General features: G+C 40.3%; 1 protein-coding gene and 1 long non-coding RNA gene across 4 annotated transcripts; one reads left to right on the top strand and one right to left on the bottom strand.

The window, feature by feature from the left end:
- Window positions 1–657: 657 nt before the first annotated feature.
- On the bottom strand, window positions 658–2,976 carry LOC126381812 (uncharacterized). 2 transcript variants are annotated; one of them, XR_007568976.1, is made up of 2 exons: window positions 2,823–2,976; window positions 658–2,748 (listed from the first exon to the last, which is right to left on the bottom strand). It is a non-coding gene; the product is annotated as an uncharacterized LOC126381812 (long non-coding RNA). The 2 variants fall into 2 exon arrangements; XR_007568977.1 differs by having other exon boundaries at window positions 2,827–2,976.
- A 416-nt stretch (window positions 2,977–3,392) lies between these two features.
- Window positions 3,393–18,684, top strand: LOC126381792 (ATP-dependent RNA helicase DDX3X). Of its 2 annotated transcripts, none has more exons than XM_050031276.1 (13): window positions 3,393–3,621; window positions 6,553–6,646; window positions 9,542–9,721; window positions 10,302–10,561; window positions 10,905–11,048; window positions 11,381–11,592; window positions 12,564–12,689; window positions 13,548–13,902; window positions 14,653–14,779; window positions 15,403–15,555; window positions 16,119–16,314; window positions 17,205–17,371; window positions 17,496–18,684. In XM_050031276.1, exons 1-13 carry the CDS (start codon window positions 3,577–3,579, stop codon window positions 17,600–17,602), a joined length of 2,166 nt encoding a protein of 721 aa, XP_049887233.1. In that variant the 5' UTR covers window positions 3,393–3,576; the 3' UTR covers window positions 17,603–18,684. The 2 variants fall into 2 exon arrangements, with proteins under 2 accessions (XP_049887233.1, XP_049887232.1); XM_050031275.1 differs by having other exon boundaries at window positions 10,302–10,582.
- Window positions 18,685–18,862: the final 178 nt, after the last annotated feature.

The raw sequence follows: 18,862 nt of genomic DNA, 5'->3' as shown, positions 1-18,862 counted from the left end.
TGAAAACAATTTCGAAAATCATTTGCTACCTCAAAGTGAGAGTCAAGCGTTCTTCCAACTGCACTACCACGGCTCTGATCTCACGAAGGTAACGTGCTACTTATTACCTACCTACATAACGCCAACGATCGACAACTAAGTAGGTACGATCTATAGCAGAGTTTACGAAGGATCCCTAGTTGGCATTCGTCAACAAATGGAACTGTAGATACGAACTATATTACGATAACGATTTGACGGAGAGCTGTGCTCATCTACCTTATAGCAAACTAATTCATCACATAGGTACTACTATCACAATGTACGCTAATTTGTAACTGTCCACTATTCTGTCATTCCCTTTAGGTACTACTTACCTACAGATTTCATTCGTTTCATTAAGAAGGTACTACAGAGGTACAAATCGGTAATATCAAAATGTCTAATACGAGTACAGTCATGTGCAATATCATGTACCCACTTTAGAACCCTGTCGCACTATCATTTTGTCATTTAATAAGACTTACGGTTTACTTTGTCAAAAAAGTTAATGTGACATAGTTTCAAAGTGTATATATGTATATACTATATATACATAATAATACTCGTGACCGTACATTAAAAACTAGAAAACATTAGATAACGATATAATAATAATGTAGATAATAATTACGCACCTTTCCTTTCTCCAAGTTGTGCTTTTTATTATCAATCACATTGTAAAATAGGTAACTACCTATAACACATGGTAACAGAATAAAAGTTCCAATCCAATAAAATTTAATACGCTTCGTCCACTGAGAAGTCATCGTACCACACTTCTCGACATACCCCGTCAGCCAACTTGTATCCTTCTGGGCAATTCGCTCCTTCGATCCATTGCGGAGAATCTTCCATGCCAGCAAACTTCACCTGAATATTCTTCACGTTTGTAATATCAACGCTGCGAGGGTTGACGTGTTTTTCCATTTGTCGCGATATTACATTGTTGATTATGAGTAGGAAAATAAAAATGAAATATGGAGACACTGACTGCATTGTACTGCACGCTTCGTTGCGTATTCGGCACTGGATTTGTATTATCACAAGCCTGGACAATCAGCGACTTCCGTCAACCCACACAGCGACAACGGAAGAGCGTTCGAAAATTAGGGTTGAACCACATCTGGCAGCACGACTAAGAATGCTTACGCGCGCTATAGCATGATTGCTTGCTTGAGCACACTGTAGCGCGATCACACTTTGTATGTTCACCTTTTTTCACGCACCTATACCACGTCGCCCGCGGCGTGTACCGCCATATGTGATGCTACAATTCAAACAAACGCCTGCAAAAATGCTTCTCCGTGAACGCTCAGTACATTGTCATTGTTCACGCCTCACGCCACTTGACGCGCTGCGCGTTCCTGAACGGGGTCAGATTACCCAATCCACCCAGCCCGATGCGTCAAGATTGGGGCTGGCGCATCGAGTTCGGAAAAATCGACGCTATTAGACTCACTCAAGATCGTAGGTACCATGGTTAGGACCACCAATTATTTATTAGACGATTCCGATCGCCGAGCCCGTAACCTTTACGCATCGAACTGGGTGGATTACGTAGTATACTAACTGAAGATTGGTTTAAGGTAGGTAGGTACTACCTGTAAGTGTGACATGGGTAGTGTTAGAGCTTTCAAATAGTACAAGTTTCGCCTCTAGTTATACCTCATACCACTGGTTGCACTTAAGACTCATGACAACCAGTTTGTTATTCTATTATTTTGCGAGAAACTGATTGGACTTTTAACCCTAAAGTAACCCTAAGAACCACCTATTTTTACACTATACATAAAATAAAATACCTACCTTAGTAACACTGATAAGATAATAAAATAAACAAATAGTTTTACGAAATATGTATAGTATTATTTATTTACGAGACATTTAATCATGATCATGCAGTAAAAAAACGATTCAACAATCCTCATAGAACACCGAAAACTAGAAAATCACAAGTTAACTTTATGATAAAGATATAAAAGTTCAGTTAGTAACAAAATTATATTATTTTTTTAATAATGAACCGACCTATCTAATCTCACATACCTACTAATTTAACAATAAAAAGCTATGACAATTACACAGTGGTACCAACCCTTTAAAACTTTGTCTTATTTTGTTGGGGGATTTCCCATAAATAAGCTTGGTGAGCTCTGCTTTCATACCCAATAACAATTTTGTATAAATACTACTTCCCTAAACACTTAATTAATATACCTACTTACCTATCTCTCTCTGAATATAACTATACAAACATAATCATTTCTATAGCTAATATGGGTAGGTAGGTACAAAACATTCCAAGGCTGCAATGTACCTATTTCAAAAATAGTTTTTATCTAACTAAAGACATTAATTGTACATAATAGTCAGCTGTCTGAGTAGGTACTTAGGTACTAGTATAAATTCTGTAGTTAGTAGGTATTAGATAGGTAGTAGAACTATAAAAAAATTGGTATGAAATGGATAACAATGTTGTTACAAAAATTGATATTTTCTATATGGATAGGTAAGTATGTTAAAATCTAATAGAAATCCGGTTGATGGCGATCGCGTGGTGGCGGTGGGGGTTGTCGTTGCCGGGGTGGTGGAGGTGGCTGTCGTTCTCGCGGGGGCGGCGGCGCTTGCGCATTAGCACGTCGCGGCGGGGGCGGCGGTTGCCTAGCGCGGGGCTCCGGCGGGGCCTGCCGGACTCTCGGAGTAGGTGATGTAGCTTGCGTACTCATCCTGAGTTATAACAATTTTGCAATGTTATGGTAATGAAGGTGAACCCTAAATGAATTGAGAAAAAATACACTTACTTACGGTTTATTTTTGTTTTTAATTTGTAATTTAGGTTATAATAAAAATAACATTATTCTTTCAACTTTCAAGTCTTCTTCGTTTATTTTTTTTTATTACTTTCACGATAGTTTTTAGCAAATGTCAACATTGAATTCTTGGCTGTCATCTTATGTTATGCCATGACACTGTCAGAATTGCAGGGGAACCAACATAGAGTCATAATCATAAAGCACGCTGTAGACTACCCAACTAAATTGAAATTCAAACAGTAAGTAGCCGATTTGTTGCAGATAAACACATTTATCTACTACAAATAAAAAAAAAAAAAACATGTAAATAAAAATGGTTCCAAAATATACGCAATGATGAATTATATGAAACTACCTAAATTTAGTTTCTTCAGTTATTAGCTTGTTTCAAAACAGTTACCTAAATATAAATATTTTCAAATTAAGTCATGTTTTAATTTCAAATTATGTTTTTATCGTTACTGACAATAAATCGGCCTATAACATAACCTACATAGATGAACACATGTAAAATCTCCTGATTAAATCCATTCGTTCTTCCGTTATTCATTCATTCACTCTAGTGTCTATAGCAAATCCGTGTGAAGAACAAAAACTACGAATGAAAAGTGATTTCGGAGAATAATTGAAGCCTTTTCATGTGATTTTGTGAATTTGTGTTTGTGCAAAATTAATTGTAAACTGTGTTTGTATAGTACTTTTGGAGCAAAGTTCCCAAAAAAACGTACCGCTTGGTAGTAATATGAGTAATGTTACCAACCAAAATGGAACAGGTCTAGAGCAGCAGGTCAGTCTGAACCTCATGTACTATGTATTGATTTTTGGTTTCTTGAATGGAAAATTTGGTAGAGGCGGCACTTTCTGTATATCTGCCTCGTAAAGAGATGGGTCCTAATTCAAAATGCAAGTCTTGCACAGCAGAGGCTAGAACAATGAAATTCCAATGCTTTCGTGTCTTGGCATAACCAACATGGCGACTCCATACTTGCACTGTACCTCGATTGATTTTGCTGATTTACCGCAGATGTGAAAGCATTGCTTATATCCTATGATGAATCACGGTAGTTTTCCACAGATACTTTGTGTGAGGTCATTGTCACGTTCCACACGCGTGTCATTGAAATGGCGCGAGGAAATGGATTTCGCAATAAATTGATAGAGGAATCTCTTATTTTGCACTTGTTAAAGCTAATTGTAAATATAGGGCATTGTATCAGGCTATACACAGTCATTCATGTAACCACCTACTTCCCCCTATTGAATGTCAAAAGGGGAATTTATAAGCCTTTAATTTTTCACGGTTGATTGGCTAAGTTTAATACAAATTAGCTATACCTTGGTGCTAATTTCCCATGCTGATAATACAATTTTTATTGAAAAAGTGTTTTATACTGCAATTAAATTGGAACTCAATGAAGTTAAGGATGCTATCTTATGTACTTTCATATTTCAATTATAAAAATCAATTCCATTTTATATAGAAGTCTATTCAGTTGCTAAATAGTGCACTTGAATTGTTCAAAAGGTTTTCAAATGCATCGCGAAACTAGTACAATAATGTATTGTAATCCAATTATGCATAGGAATAGTGTTTATATTTTTCTGCTTTCATAAATCTAGATAAGCTATAATTGGTTATATTCATTGACAGATGTTGTATTTGTGCTGCACATAGTGTACATGTTAAGATACCCTCATAATATATTTACATCATAATACTTATTTAATTAATTATTATATTTTTTTCATTATGATTTAATATGTAGACCGTAATAGCAATAGGCTTGCCCCCTTTTATACGGGACTTATATGTAGGCAGGCACAGAGTGTACAAATAAACATACTTAAACACATATAAATTTTATATGTAAAAACCAAAATACCGATTATAAAAATCAGTATCTTACAAATTTTATGAAAAATTACAATTTATGGGTTGGGTTACTTCATCTAGTTAATCATATTTATTGTTGTATAACAAGAATGGCTGCCCATTGTCTATTTATATCTATGAAATTAAGGACTTGCTAAATCAAAATTAATAAATCAAATAGGTCTTCTCCACATGTTTCAAAGTAGGTTACTTATCAATAATAGTTTAGTTTAAATAACATGCAATATTTTGTGAGAAAATTACCTATAAGACCAAGATCAATGTTAGTCAATAAACATTGTTTTGGATATGTTTTATTTAATAATTGATCTGTTTCATGCATTTCATATTGGACAGTATTAATTGGATAAAAAATACTGTAAGGTTGATTAAGATAGTTATGGTATGTCAATTGTCATTCTACATTAAAACAGGGAAAGTAGTAGTGGATTTCGGACAATTAGGGAAAATATTTAGACAAAATTTTATCAAGCTATAATAATATATAATATCTACATGTGCAGAGAGTGCAAAAAAATGAATGTTTTGATTTGTATAAAGGTTTAAGTGGAAAAATATAGCCCCTATTCCTGCAGATACACCCTAATTTTAATTTAAGTTATACCTGTAATTTTCTTATCCCCCGAAAAGGAAAGGAACGGATGATTGATAACTGTCAATTTTAAAATTAAGCAATAACCCATGCACATAACATAGACATCTCGCTCATATGCAACGCATTTTATGTGTGCTGTCAAGTTAATTCTGCCGGACTATTGGCCAATATAAAATTTTGGATGTGTTTTATAGATTTCTGCCTAAAATTTGATGACTGTTCCATAAATTTTATGCCTGTTGATTACCCGACCCTTTTCGGCAGATAAGAAAATGACAGGTATAACTTAAAATAAAAATAGATGGTGTGTGCTGGAATCAGCACCATTATCTTCTAAATTAAATTCATCATCATTTTAATGTACTAAGAATAGTATAACTGTAGTAGGTAGGTACAATTACAGCAAAAAGTCATTTGATCTATTAGGTATTTTTAATAGTCACCTAACAAGCTATCTATATTTAGGCCATGAGCAGTTTAGTTAATTTTATCTTACAAATGTATATTCCAATGGTGGTGATATTAATACTGCTGAAACTTAAATTAACAAGTAGGTAGGTACGTAACATGAATGTGCGTGTTACATTAACATAAAACATAAACAGCCCAAATACATCCCACTGCTGGGTACAGGTCTCTCCTCAATCAACCGGACATACTCCCATCATGCTGCTCTACTGCGGGTTGGTGGAGGCGTTTTAGGCTTATAGCCGAGACCAATGACTTAACGTGCTCTCCGTAGCACGTAATCATCTTACTTTTTTGGACAATCAGGTGATTCAAGCCTGCAAAGTCCTTACCTTACTAACAAAAGGCAGTCTCACAAAGTGATTTCGACAATGTATCTTGTGGCCTGCCATGTATGTCTCATGTATCATGCTATGTGTGTGGGAGAGAGCCGGGAAGTAAACACTGAAGTCTTCATAACCCGCTATATTATCTTAAAATGATTTTACACAGCACATAACAGAAGTAACACTTTAATATTCGAATTGGAGAAAAAAATCATTCAGTGACGCACTCACACGTCGTCGTCTATTCCTCTTCTGTCCCTTTCTTTCTACCTCTTCCAGTATGTACAACCGAAAACGTCGTCACTCATATCTTTTCTCTTTCACACACGTATCTTGCATCTCTGTCTCACGTACCTGTCTCTCTCTTACTAGTTCATCTTATGTTATCTTACTCTTTTACCTACACTTTTATACATCCCACATGTATGCTTCCAGCTTGCTGGTCTGGACTTGCAGCCTCAGGCTCCTAAGAGTGCTGGCCGCTACATCCCCCCGCATCTGCGCAGGTTGCAGGCCAACACTTCTCAAGGTAAGATACATTTAGTGATTATTGTAGGGATATTATATTGTCTGAATAGGGTTTACATAGGATTGACAGATGTTGATATGCAAAGATCTTCATTAGCAGTGGAATCTTACAGGATAGATTAGATATATGTTTTCGTATAATTTTCTAATAAAATGCATTTGTTAATTTGTACAAATAAAGTTAGTTAAAACAGGTTCTTTGCAAAATTAAAAAATATTAATTAAGTCTGACAAATGGCAAAAATTAAAAAAGAATAAAAATAAAATGCAAAACTTATGATGTTATTTATATCCCAACAAAATGTCACTTTTGAATTCAATCAACATAATTTTACTCTTAAGATTATAAAAAAAATTTTAATTAATAAAAAAAATATATTACTTAATTTAGAAACAATAATAATAAAGAACAGAATGTAAATCCACCACAGGCTTCGTCAGTACCAACATTCATATTAAAAAAATAAAATAAGGGAAAGCATATTCAATTCATACATAATAAAATCCGCACAAGCTTCGTCAAAACCAACAAAAACATTTTCAAGTAAAATTTGCCAGTACATATCGATCGCAATGTCAAAAAGTTATCAGATCTTATTAAGAGACTAGCTTCTAACTACATGTTCGGCAAAATATGGGGCTTGTCCTTTGCTTCTAGCTCGTTTTGGCGGGGGCATTCCTGTGCCCCAAGATATTACAGGGACTCTATTTTTTGTCGGGGTCTTTGTAGCCCGTGGTATCAAATGGGGAAATATATTTTAAATGTGCTGTCAATTTCGTATTCAAATTAAATATGTCAGTATTTGATCAAGGTTACCATTTTATCAACATTTGTAATTTACACTTCATTTTTAATCGAATTTCATTAATTTGGTATGGGTTCATAGATTTAAATTGAATCAAAATAATAGATTATGTAACAGGCATAAGATTTTATAGCATTCTTATTTTGATTAAAGTATAAGGTACATAAGTCTCCACTGCTGGGGAAAGGTCGCGCCCTCAATCAACTGGAGGGGAATTAAAATATTATATAATTATAATTTCGTCTCCCAATATGAACTAGCTACCTAATAGACTATGGGCTCGTATCTATAGTTCATCTATCGAGTTTAGGCTTTTAGTACCAAGTGTCTGCAAGATGTATTCTGGTAACCTAACCAAGGAGCTCGGTGGCGCAGCGGTAAACGCGCTCGGTCTGCGATTGTTGAAGTTAAGCAACTTTAGGATGGGTGACCACAAAAAAAAAGTTTTCATCTCGAGCTCCTCCGTGCTTCGGAAGGCACGTTAAGCCGTTGGTCCCGGCTGCATTAGCAGTCGTTAATAACCATCAATCCGCACTGGGCCCGCGTGGTGGTTTAAGGCCCAATCTCCCTATCCATCCATAGGGAAGGCCCGTGCCCCAGCAGTGGGGACGTTAATGGGCTGATGATGATGAACCTAACCAAATGGAAAATGTATACGGCGTTTCTATGAGAAAACAAAACCATGACGACATCAATTAACGTGGTCAAAAGTCGTACTCATTGTTACGTATATATACATATATACGTCATTGCGTAGTTCTTAATTCAAATTCGAAAAATGGGGTTGATTTTGAACATCTTGGACATTTTATAATTTATCTTTTGACCCTATTGTGTTGCTGTCCAGCTTGATACAAATGTGGCTGAGAGTCTAAGTAGTAGATGCTTGATTGTTTTTTGAATATGTGAATCGTATGTAGAAAGTAGGCCAAAGATTAAATACCTATTATTGGAATTATCAGCTTCTTATCTTGTAGGAAGTTTTACAGAATGTAACAAAGGGAAATAAACAAGTAAATTTCAATCTGTATTTATAAGAGCAGTGGATATGGTTTATGACACCACTATCTTTTAGTGCAATGAATCCTAGAAAAGGAAATAGGCCGCAGTGTCATGATGTATGACCAACATACTTCCCTTGTAAATAATACACGCCGATAATCAAGATATTCCCGAGGCTCCGGGTTCGAATCCCGGTGGGGATATCAAAAATCACTTTGTGATCCCTAGTTTGGTTAGGACATTACAGGCTGATCACCTGATTATTCGTAATTAAGATGATGCGTGCTTCGGATGGCACGTAAAGCCGTTGGTCCCGGTTACTATTTACCGATGTAAGTGAGTAATCGTTACATGAGTTACGTTACAAAAATATAACTCAGAGATTCGCCCAATCCCGTCAATCTCGAACGGGATTTCGTCATATTATGCTTCGGGATTATACGTCAGGACGAGATCTCGCGAGATCGAGATGGATTCCCTAGTATGGAGTGTCTGCGATGTGCCATTGCCAATATTTATTCCATCACGTGAGAGAGCATCTGACTCTTTAATCAATCATTTTTTTCGTCTCTTGACTAGTCTGATACCATAAATGTTATTAGGAGTCAAATAGCAACGGCTGCAATTTGTTTTCTCTTGATTTTATCCTTATCCACGTGTGGGTGGGCGTTAGTGTAGCTATAATATGTTGTTTGATAAACAAACGTGACTAGTAATTCTAAGTGACAACCGCGTAGTCTTCGATTCGGAGGTCCCAGGTTCGAATCCTGGTGGTTAGGTTAGTAATTTTTACTTAGACGATACTTTTTTCTAGGGTTCGCAAAGCCGTTGCTAAGGTAGGCACCGCTCAACCCATATAACCTACTACGCCTAAACGCCCGTCTATTGGCTTAAGTGTAAAGGACGACGTGTCGCAGAGACACTATTGGTTTCTATGTATTTCTATGAAATATCTTTCATTGCCAACGACATGTCGCTGCTATAGAAATACATAGAAACCAGTTGTACCGCTGCGACACGTCGTCCTCTGCTGCCTCATGTCGTCCGCTGCCAACTCGTACCTTAACGTTAGCATGTTTTCTTTCTAGGAGAAGAGTCTAAGCATTCCAGCTTAGACAGTCGTCCTAGCGAGTCGAGGGACGTCCGTTCATCATTCGGAGGCAGCTCTAGAGGTTACGACCGTGGTGGTCGGCGCGACGACCGCGAGCGTGACCGCGACCGTGAACACGATCGCGGCTACGATTCGCGATTCCCGCGCAGGGACCGCGGTAATTCAACATTTTTACTCTTTTTTTAAATAATATAGGCTCGCGTTTGACCACAATCTCACTTGATGGTAAGTGACGATATTGTCTAGGATGCATCACGCTTACCTAGCAAATGCCTATTCATTCTAGCCTTGAAGATTCCCAGATTATAACGAGTTGGAAAAACACGACGGCCGACAGGTCCAGTCCTTACCACATTAACTCGCTATCAAGAAATATACTCATACGCACCGGTAGTAGTGTATTTTTTTTGTCGGTAAAGTGCTCAGGACCAGTGTATGTGTAGTTTTGGAAGTAACAGACTGACATCGAAAACACATTTGGTTAGAAAGTTGAATCCTGAATCATTTGTTAACTAGAATTTGACTGACTATCCTTCACAATATTTACACGTACGTCGTTTCATACAAGTGACTGTACTCTCACTGTTCGTTGTGATTTATGCATTATTATAGCGCCGTCATATTAGGCGACTTTGCACAGCAAGCAAACCATATTAAGAAAAAACTAATCTCAGACAAGTCTAATCCGGAAGCGCTGTAACTTTTAGAAGCAACCTCTTCACCATATTCTTTCGTAGGTCGTGAATCCGGATACCAAAATGGCGATACAGACCGATGGGAGTCTGGCGGCGAGCGGTGGGGCGCGCGCGAGCGCGGGGGCGGGGGCGGCGGGCGCACGCGCGAGGCGGGCGCGGGGGGGCGCGCCGAGAGGGACGACGAGGAGCCGCTGCAGCCGCGCAACGACCGCTGGAAGGAGCCCGAGCCGCGCGCCGACGAACGCACCAACTCGCGCTGGGCCTCCGACGACGTCCGCCGCACAAGCTCTCGTAGGGACGAGGTAAACTCACAAACTTACGAGGTAAACACTGTTTTATATTTGATGCGTTACCTCACTGGGCCTGCTTTTTTGGTTTCATTTCCATCTTAGCCAGCGACAACGCGTCTTTCTCTTCTGTAATAGAAAGGACCGTATGTCTACGGTGTTGGTTGTAATTTGACGCGCCAGGTTGACCTCGGTCTCGCTTCTCGATAAGCGATGACGAGGTCGAAGGTGAGATGTCTACTTACTAGAAATTCCTATCGCATCTATCTTAGACTAATTCGCTATAATGATAATGTGATTTTAATTTAATGGTGTGTAAATATTTTATTCTACATTGGTGTTAATGTTTCTGGTATAGAATGACTGGACGATCCCGCTACCTCGCGACGAGCGGCAGGAGTTGGAGCTGTTTGGCACGGGCAACACAGGCATCAACTTTTCCAAATACGAGGATATACCGGTGGAGGCTAGCGGCGACCGCGTGCCAGACTTCATTACCAGCGTGAGTTTATGTAGTAAATATTTTACTACAGCATTAATTAACCCACATCAACTCACAGTGGAGCAGCGTGGTGGCGTATGCTCCATACCCCCTCTGGTTAATTGAAGGGAGGTCTGTGCCCACCAAGGGGACGTATATAGGCTGTTTATGTTATGTTAATTATCCACACTCTACATTATAGTAACCCTGACACCAGGGTTGATGAGGTTTATCATTGGTGTCACGATCCACAAGAGAGAAGATCACATAAACATCCCATTTAAACGGCATAGGATTTCCGTTATTAATCAAAAGAGGACTGAATATTAACAACATAATAATGTCTTTTCCAGTTTGAGGATGTTAACCTGACGGAAATAATGCGCTCGAACATTACCCACGCTCGCTACGACAAACCGACGCCGGTGCAGAAGTATGCGATCCCGATAGTGCTCGGTCACCGCGACGTGATGGCGTGCGCGCAGACCGGCTCCGGGAAGACTGCCGCGTTCCTCGTCCCCATACTCAACCAGATGTACGAGGCTGGACCCGTTAAGCATATGGGGTGAGTCAACTTATCATACATCAAATCATCAATTTAAGAGCCACGCTCTTGTCGGTGTAGCATTTTCCATTCCAGTCTATCATAGGCCAATGGAACAAATTAAAGAAAAGGTTAACGTCGTGTCTTATAGGGAAGGCAAAAAATTGGCCTTGATAGACTGGAATATAATTAACAAAATATTGTTATACCATTTTATGTTTATTTATTTTTTTAAAAGAACGTCTAGGGCCCTGTGCCGAGGTTTTTCTTGCAGCTTCTTTTCCCCGGCTATACAGGTTGTGAAAAGCTGCCGTAGTTTTAGGCGGATGAGACGGTTGTTATGTAAAAATTGACGATTCAAAGTGTAACTATTGAATAAAGATATTTTTGAATTTGAATTTATCGTCCCCGAAGACAGAATTGTATAGAATAAACACCCTGGGTGGGTGCCCCTTGCCAGCTATGTTACAGGCCCATGTAACATGGGGTTACCTTATTGCCATCTGCTATCGTGTGGGTTGTGAGGTGAATTACCAACCTCATCAACCCTGGTGTCAGGATTACTATTGAGCCGCCAAAGGCCCCTGACATGACTCATGTAACGACTACGTACTTACATCAGTAAGTAGTAACCGGGACCAACGGCTTAACGTGCCTTCCGAAGCACGGATCGTCTTACTTTCGGACATACAGGTAATCAGCCTGTAATGTCCTAACCAAACTAGGGATCACAAAGTGATTTTTGTGATTATGTCCCCGCCGGGATTCGAACCCGGGACCTCCGGATCGTGAGCCCAACGGTCAACCACCTTAACCTTATTAAATTCTCAATTATTTATTGCATTCCATGTAGTACAATGGAGTGTTACATAGGCATAGGAACTAAAACATGGACCCTGTAGGGCACAGAAACGTTGAAGGGAAGAGAGGAAGTGTGTATTAAAATATATGTATTGATTTATTAATATATGTATTGTGTGTTTCTGCGGCAGGCCGTACAACCGACGCAAGCAGTACCCTCTGGGCTTGGTTCTGGCTCCGACACGCGAGCTCGCCACCCAAATTTATGACGAGGCTAGGAAATTCGCCTACCGCTCCCGTGTGCGACCCTGTGTCGTGTAAGTATACCATTTCAACGTTTACTAGTGTTTATCACTTCAAAATATTGTGGAAGAATAACTATGTATATTTTGTAGTTGGAAAGACAATGGGGTAGTTTTCTAGGTCAAAGATAAATTTTGAAATACTGATTACTAAATAAAAACAGATATTTATGAATTTTGATAAAGAAAAATGTAATAATAAGTGCGATATTTTGTCAGTTTCTCTATGACCTTAGGTTGCTTTACTGATTTGACTAGTTGGAAACCAGCCTATTTATTAGACGCATACGCAAATAAGACGTGTAAAAATTTTAGAAGGCCACATGCAAATTTATTCCTTCTTTCTTTGATTTTATGTATAAGTACACAATGGTGCTAATTCCTGTAAATACCATCTAATTTTATTTTAAGTTATATCTGTCATTTTCTTATCCGCCGAAAAGGAAAGGGACGGGTAATTGACAAGCATAAAATTTATGGAACACACGTCAATTTTAAGTACAAATCTAAACCAACCGTCTAAAAATTTTACAGCAGTCAATAATCCGACACATTCATTTACTCATTCTTCCTAAAATTAAGAGCTGTGAATCATCCGTCCCTTTCCTTTTCGACGGATATGAAAATGACGGATATAACTTAAAATAAAATTAGGCGGTGTTTGCAGGAATCGGGGCCAATATACACTGGGCTGCTGGGCCTGTGCCCAATAGTGGGACTTATATGGCTGTTTCTGTATGTATGATATTTATCTAAAGCTGTAACAAACCAGACAGGCAGAACAAGAGACGGACACAGTTTACGTCTTAAATTGTGGTGGGAAATAGCTAATGAGAGCTTCAAATAACTAAGTGGCTACGTATATTTCCGTAGGTACGGCGGCTCCCCGATACATGAACAATTCCGCGAGCTAGAGCGCGGGTGCCACCTGCTGGTCGCGACGCCGGGCCGGCTCGTGGACATGCTGTCCCGCGGGCGCGTGGCGCTCGACCACTGCCGCCATCTTGTGCTCGACGAGGCCGACCGCATGCTGGACATGGGCTTCGAGCCACAGATCCGCAAGATCGTTGAAGGGCACACCATGCCCAAGACCGGCGAGCGACAGACCCTCATGTTCTCCGCTACCTTCCCCAAGCAGATCCAAGTGCTGGCGCAGGACTTCCTCTTCAATTATGTTTTCCTCGCTGTCGGACGCGTCGGGTCTACCTCCGAGAATATTACCCAGAAGGTAAGCATCGCCCATTCACTCTTGTATATGTGTAAGACACTCCTCACACAAGTTTTTTTTATTTTCGTTTTTATTCCTTGTAAAACTCTTGTTATTCTTTTTTGGTATTTTACTTAATTTTTACAATACCTACCTACACTATGTTTTATCTGGCTATCGTATCCTGGCCCCTGCTATATAAGCTGCGCTTAGTGCAGGGACCGCCGCTATCCGCTTTGTTATTGTTATGTAACTATGTGTGTTTTATGTTGTCCATCTTCCTTTAGTAAATAAACGATGATTATTATTTTTATAAGCAAAGCACTCGTACGGTATATATAAATTCAGCTTAGTAACATCTTAATCTGGACACACTTGCGAACATTTGGATGTTTAGAGAGTTAGTAGAATGTGTAGTTGTGAGAAGGCCTCTGACTTGGCTGAATGCCAAACCTACGTGTTTTAGTAATTGGAAGGCCAATCTGATAGTAAACCGATTTCTGTATACGTTCATCTTACTCATTATACAAAAATACATAACGTTTTGCGAGCGTATAATTTGAAAGTTTCGCAACATTTTGTAGATTTGTCGCAGATTAACTAATTTGCCAACTTTGCGAGGGAACCACGAAGTCACGCGGCGTTTTGCGTGAAACGATTTGTATCACCTGAGGACGATGGACTAGAGAGACTCGCCTGAGCGAAAACCCCTGCATAAGTCATGATGTAACCAACATAAACGCATGTAATAAAAATAAAATTATTTCGCAGGTGGTCTGGGTAGAAGAGTCACAAAAGCGCTCGTTCCTTCTGGACTTGCTGAACGCGTCCAACTTGCTGCAACGCTCGCGCCCCGAGGAGGACCAACTCACCCTGGTGTTCGTTGAAACCAAGAAGGGTGAGAACAGTTACATTATTATTACCCCCGCTTTGTTACGTCATGAATGAAAAAGATCAAGAACTGTATTCGATCGAAGATCTTAATATAATGTCTGCTGCTTGGTAAACAATGTTTTTCTTTGTCAAAGATAACAACAGATGGTCTATCATCAGCTAATAAACGCAACTCAGGCTGGGTTTCCACCAAAGCCTGTCGCAAGTGGTAAGTCCGGACGTTGACTCGTAACCAGGCAGAATTGAATTGAAATTGAATGGGAATTGAACCAATCACCACGAGGGAGAGAGCATCTTCTCTCTCGCTTTCTCGTACACTATGGTTACATCTCTACTTCTCTCTTTCCCGATTTGGTGGAAACCCACCGTTATTCTATGGCAATGAGTGTTTATGATATGGCCAACTTTTCAACTTCAGTTTTTCAATTTTAATATAAATATTTTTCAACAATTTGTAACTTGTAAGCCTTTTTTTTAGTAAGCCTAAGTCTAACTCAACATCTCCCTAGCGTTATCCCGATTTCACAGAGTCCCCTTACCTAACCTGAAGATTTGACAGGTCCAGTTTATTACAGAAGTTTTTTTTATCATATATTTTAGTTCCATTATTATGTTTGTTGTGGTCAGGTGCGGATCAGTTGGAAGAGTACCTGGACACGGAGGGGTACCCGGTGACGTCGATCCACGGCGACCGCACGCAGCGCGAGCGCGAGGAAGCGCTGCGCCGCTTCCGCTCCGGACAGACACCCATACTTGTTGCCACCGCCGTCGCTGCTAGAGGTGATTCTTCATATTCAATAGGCTGATCACCTGATTGTCCGAAAGTAAGATGATCCGTGCTTCGGAAGGCACGTTAAGTCGTTGGTCCCGGTTACTACTTACTGATGTAAGTAGTCGTTACATGAGTCATGTTAGGGGCCTTTGGCGGCTTAATAGTAACCTTGACACCAGGGTTGATGTTGTTGGTACTCCACCTCACAACCTACACGATAGAAGAACAAAAAAAATAAAAACGGTACCTGTCTGATAAGTACGGTCACGAGCATTAATATGTATACACTTTGGTACCATGTCACATTAACTTTTTTGACAAATTGAACTGTAAGTCTCACTAAATGTCAAATATGTTAGTGCGACAGAGTCCTAAGGTGGGTACATTATATTGCTCATGGCTGTACTTAGGAAACTACCCAATTCCGCTTACTACGACCCTGAAACACCACTTTCGCTTCATTCACTCTCATCAAAGACTTCATGCACGCTCGCCGGTTTAGAGTACTCTTAAACCGACCCTTCTTTAAAACATGCTATGTGAAATAAAAAAATATCTACCTTTACTCCAGGCCTGGACATCCCCCACGTCCGTCACGTGATCAACTTCGACTTGCCGTCCGACGTGGAGGAGTACGTGCACCGCATCGGTCGTACCGGCCGTATGGGCAACCTCGGCGTGGCCACCAGCTTCTTTAACGACAACAACCGCGGCCTGGCGCGCGACCTGGTCGAGCTACTCGTCGAGGCCAAGCAGGACGTGCCTAAGTAAGTCGTCGAAAAGTCTAGTCTCCAGCTAAACACAGCTGCGGTACTGACTGCTTTCCTGTACCACGAAACACAAAACGACAGCTGTCGCTGACCAACTGACGCCATAACTACGCGTACGAGTGATAAGGACAGAGATAATAATCTCTAGCTTACGCAATGTAACTCAGTAACGGTCCGCTTGTTTACGATTTTTATCTCGTCTGGTTGGCCTTATTACAGACAAATCATTTACTTTTTATTAAACGTCTAAACACGAAATTACTACAGAGCTTGTTTGAAAAAGCACACTGTGACATCATAGAAATCGTGATAAAATTTCGGACTTATTATTACGTTTTTCTTGATTAAAATGTTAAATAGAAAAAGAAAATGTTTTTCGTTGGTTTTAAATCTGTCTTTATTTAGTAATCAGAATTTCATAATTTATCTTGAATCTAGTACACGACCCAATTATGTGTAGTTAGTTAGTCGTGTCTTATAAAAGTGACAGAGTTACAGCTATTGATAAAAACCGATGGATACAAAAAGCCCACTCTTTCTAGAAGTTAATTAGATAAACTTAGCCAAACAATGTAATTGACAGGACTAAACAACCTATGGTTTTGTCGTCGTTTGTAATCTTTATCAATTTAATTGAATAAACCAGAACCACGCTGGATATAGTATCACGCCTGTATCGTCGAAGGGGTAGGCAGAAGTATAATAGTAGTCGGTGAAGTCCCATGTAATAGGGGGCGAGCCTGAACCACGAGCAAAAACGTATTGCATTATGGTCTATTTTATAATTGCAAACTCTTAAGACTGACAAGGCATTCCATATTAGGTCATAGTAATCGTCACATTTAGTTTTAGGATGATGTGGTTGACACGTATGTTGTACCTTCCAGCTGGCTGACGGACACGGCGGCGGACGGGCGGCTGGGTGGCGGCGGGCGGCGCGCCGGCAGCCGCTCGGGCGGCGGCCGCTTCGGCGGCAGCGGCTTCGGGGCGCGGGACTTCCGCACGCAGCCGCGCCAGCAGCCGCGCTCCGCCGGACCCTCCTCCATGGGATCCAGTAACTACGGTTATTCCTCACGCTACGTCCTACTGACCAGTAGTAGTAGCGCGAGTAGTCCATACGTAGACAGCGATAGTTTATATCGCTCCAAGATCCGAGTCTAATGATTCTTTTATTGCAGGCTTCGGCTACGGCGGTGGGTCGTACGGCGGCAACTACGGCGGCTCGTACGGCGGCGGCGGCGGCGGCGGCGGCAACAGCGGCGGGCCCGACTGGTGGGACTCCTAAGTCCGCAGCCCGCACCGCCCTCGCCCCAGCGGCCCGCCTCGCCACGACACTACGTAATGCCCCCATACACGTGACCCTACCCCAACCAGAAACATCTTGCAGTCCCCGAAACCGATTTGCCTATAATGTGAATCCGTTTCATCCGTCACATCTAAATTATTTTCGTTTCCTATTATGTTGATAGCGTCAGTGTATGCGGGTATTATTAGTTTTACAGACCCACTCCGCGTTTATATCATAAGCGATGTAAAACGTTTTAGATTAATATATTTCATTTTATTCGTATATTGTGCCTCGATTATGATTCATATTGTTGTAGCTCTACAACACAATATCCCAGTTCTCTGTCCAGTATACAAGCTAAATTTATAGTGCATGACAATGATTTGTAATGGAGGCACGAGAGATCGGACTGAAAATTCACCCGTGACTATGTAACGTTAAGTTGTTAATGTTTATACGATGGAAGAGAGCGGTGCGAGAGAGACGTGCGACGTGTGAGGGGCGCCGGCGCCGGAGAATCTCAGGTGGACCGCGCCGCGCGCGCCCGCTGTTTCTTAATATTATTCTCTTCATAGATTCACCATGGGCTTAACAAATGTCTGTGAATTACCTATCCGCTAGAGCGATCCTCGTAGATCGCCGCCTCGCGGAATAACCGATTAGCATAAATTATTATAACGATGACACATTTCGTTTGCGTCACCCCCGCAGTGACGAGCATGCGTTTTATCAATTTTAATTAACGATTATGTGAGAGTAGTCGGATTAATATAGAAATATTTTTGATGTTTGATCTGTATCGTGAATGCGTAAAATGAATCATGTAACTGTGTATTTCGGATCGCGTTATTTCTGACGGTCCTTGCTGAGTCACCTTCTGACACTGGAGTTTCAAGCATTTATGCACCCCTAAGTCGATGTAGAATTGACGCAGTAGATTTTAGAAATTGAATAGTACCGATACAGTATCATAGTAAATAATAAAATTTTATCTGTAGAAATCCCGTATAGTAACATCTGTCATCAACGTGGTCTATAATTTGAATGTGAATTTACCAATAAAAATTTAAGAACCAGGATCATGTGTTCTTGATTTACACTTGCATGTGCTGTCCCAAACCCACACCCAAAATACATCCCGCTTAGGGACAGTACTGAAAACTGATTGGCGCCCGAAAGACGGAAGGACGTAATATATGATATTGACGAAGTGACGACCCGATTACTCAACCATAGAGGTGACCAATCGGCTCGCGA

The sequence above is a fragment of the Pectinophora gossypiella genome, chromosome 3, assembly GCF_024362695.1.
Source record: "Pectinophora gossypiella chromosome 3, ilPecGoss1.1, whole genome shotgun sequence".
Classification (NCBI taxonomy): Eukaryota; Metazoa; Arthropoda; class Insecta; order Lepidoptera; family Gelechiidae; genus Pectinophora; species Pectinophora gossypiella.
The sequence above is the reverse complement of the archived record's forward strand: the minus strand, read 5'-3'. Positions and strand labels throughout refer to the sequence as shown.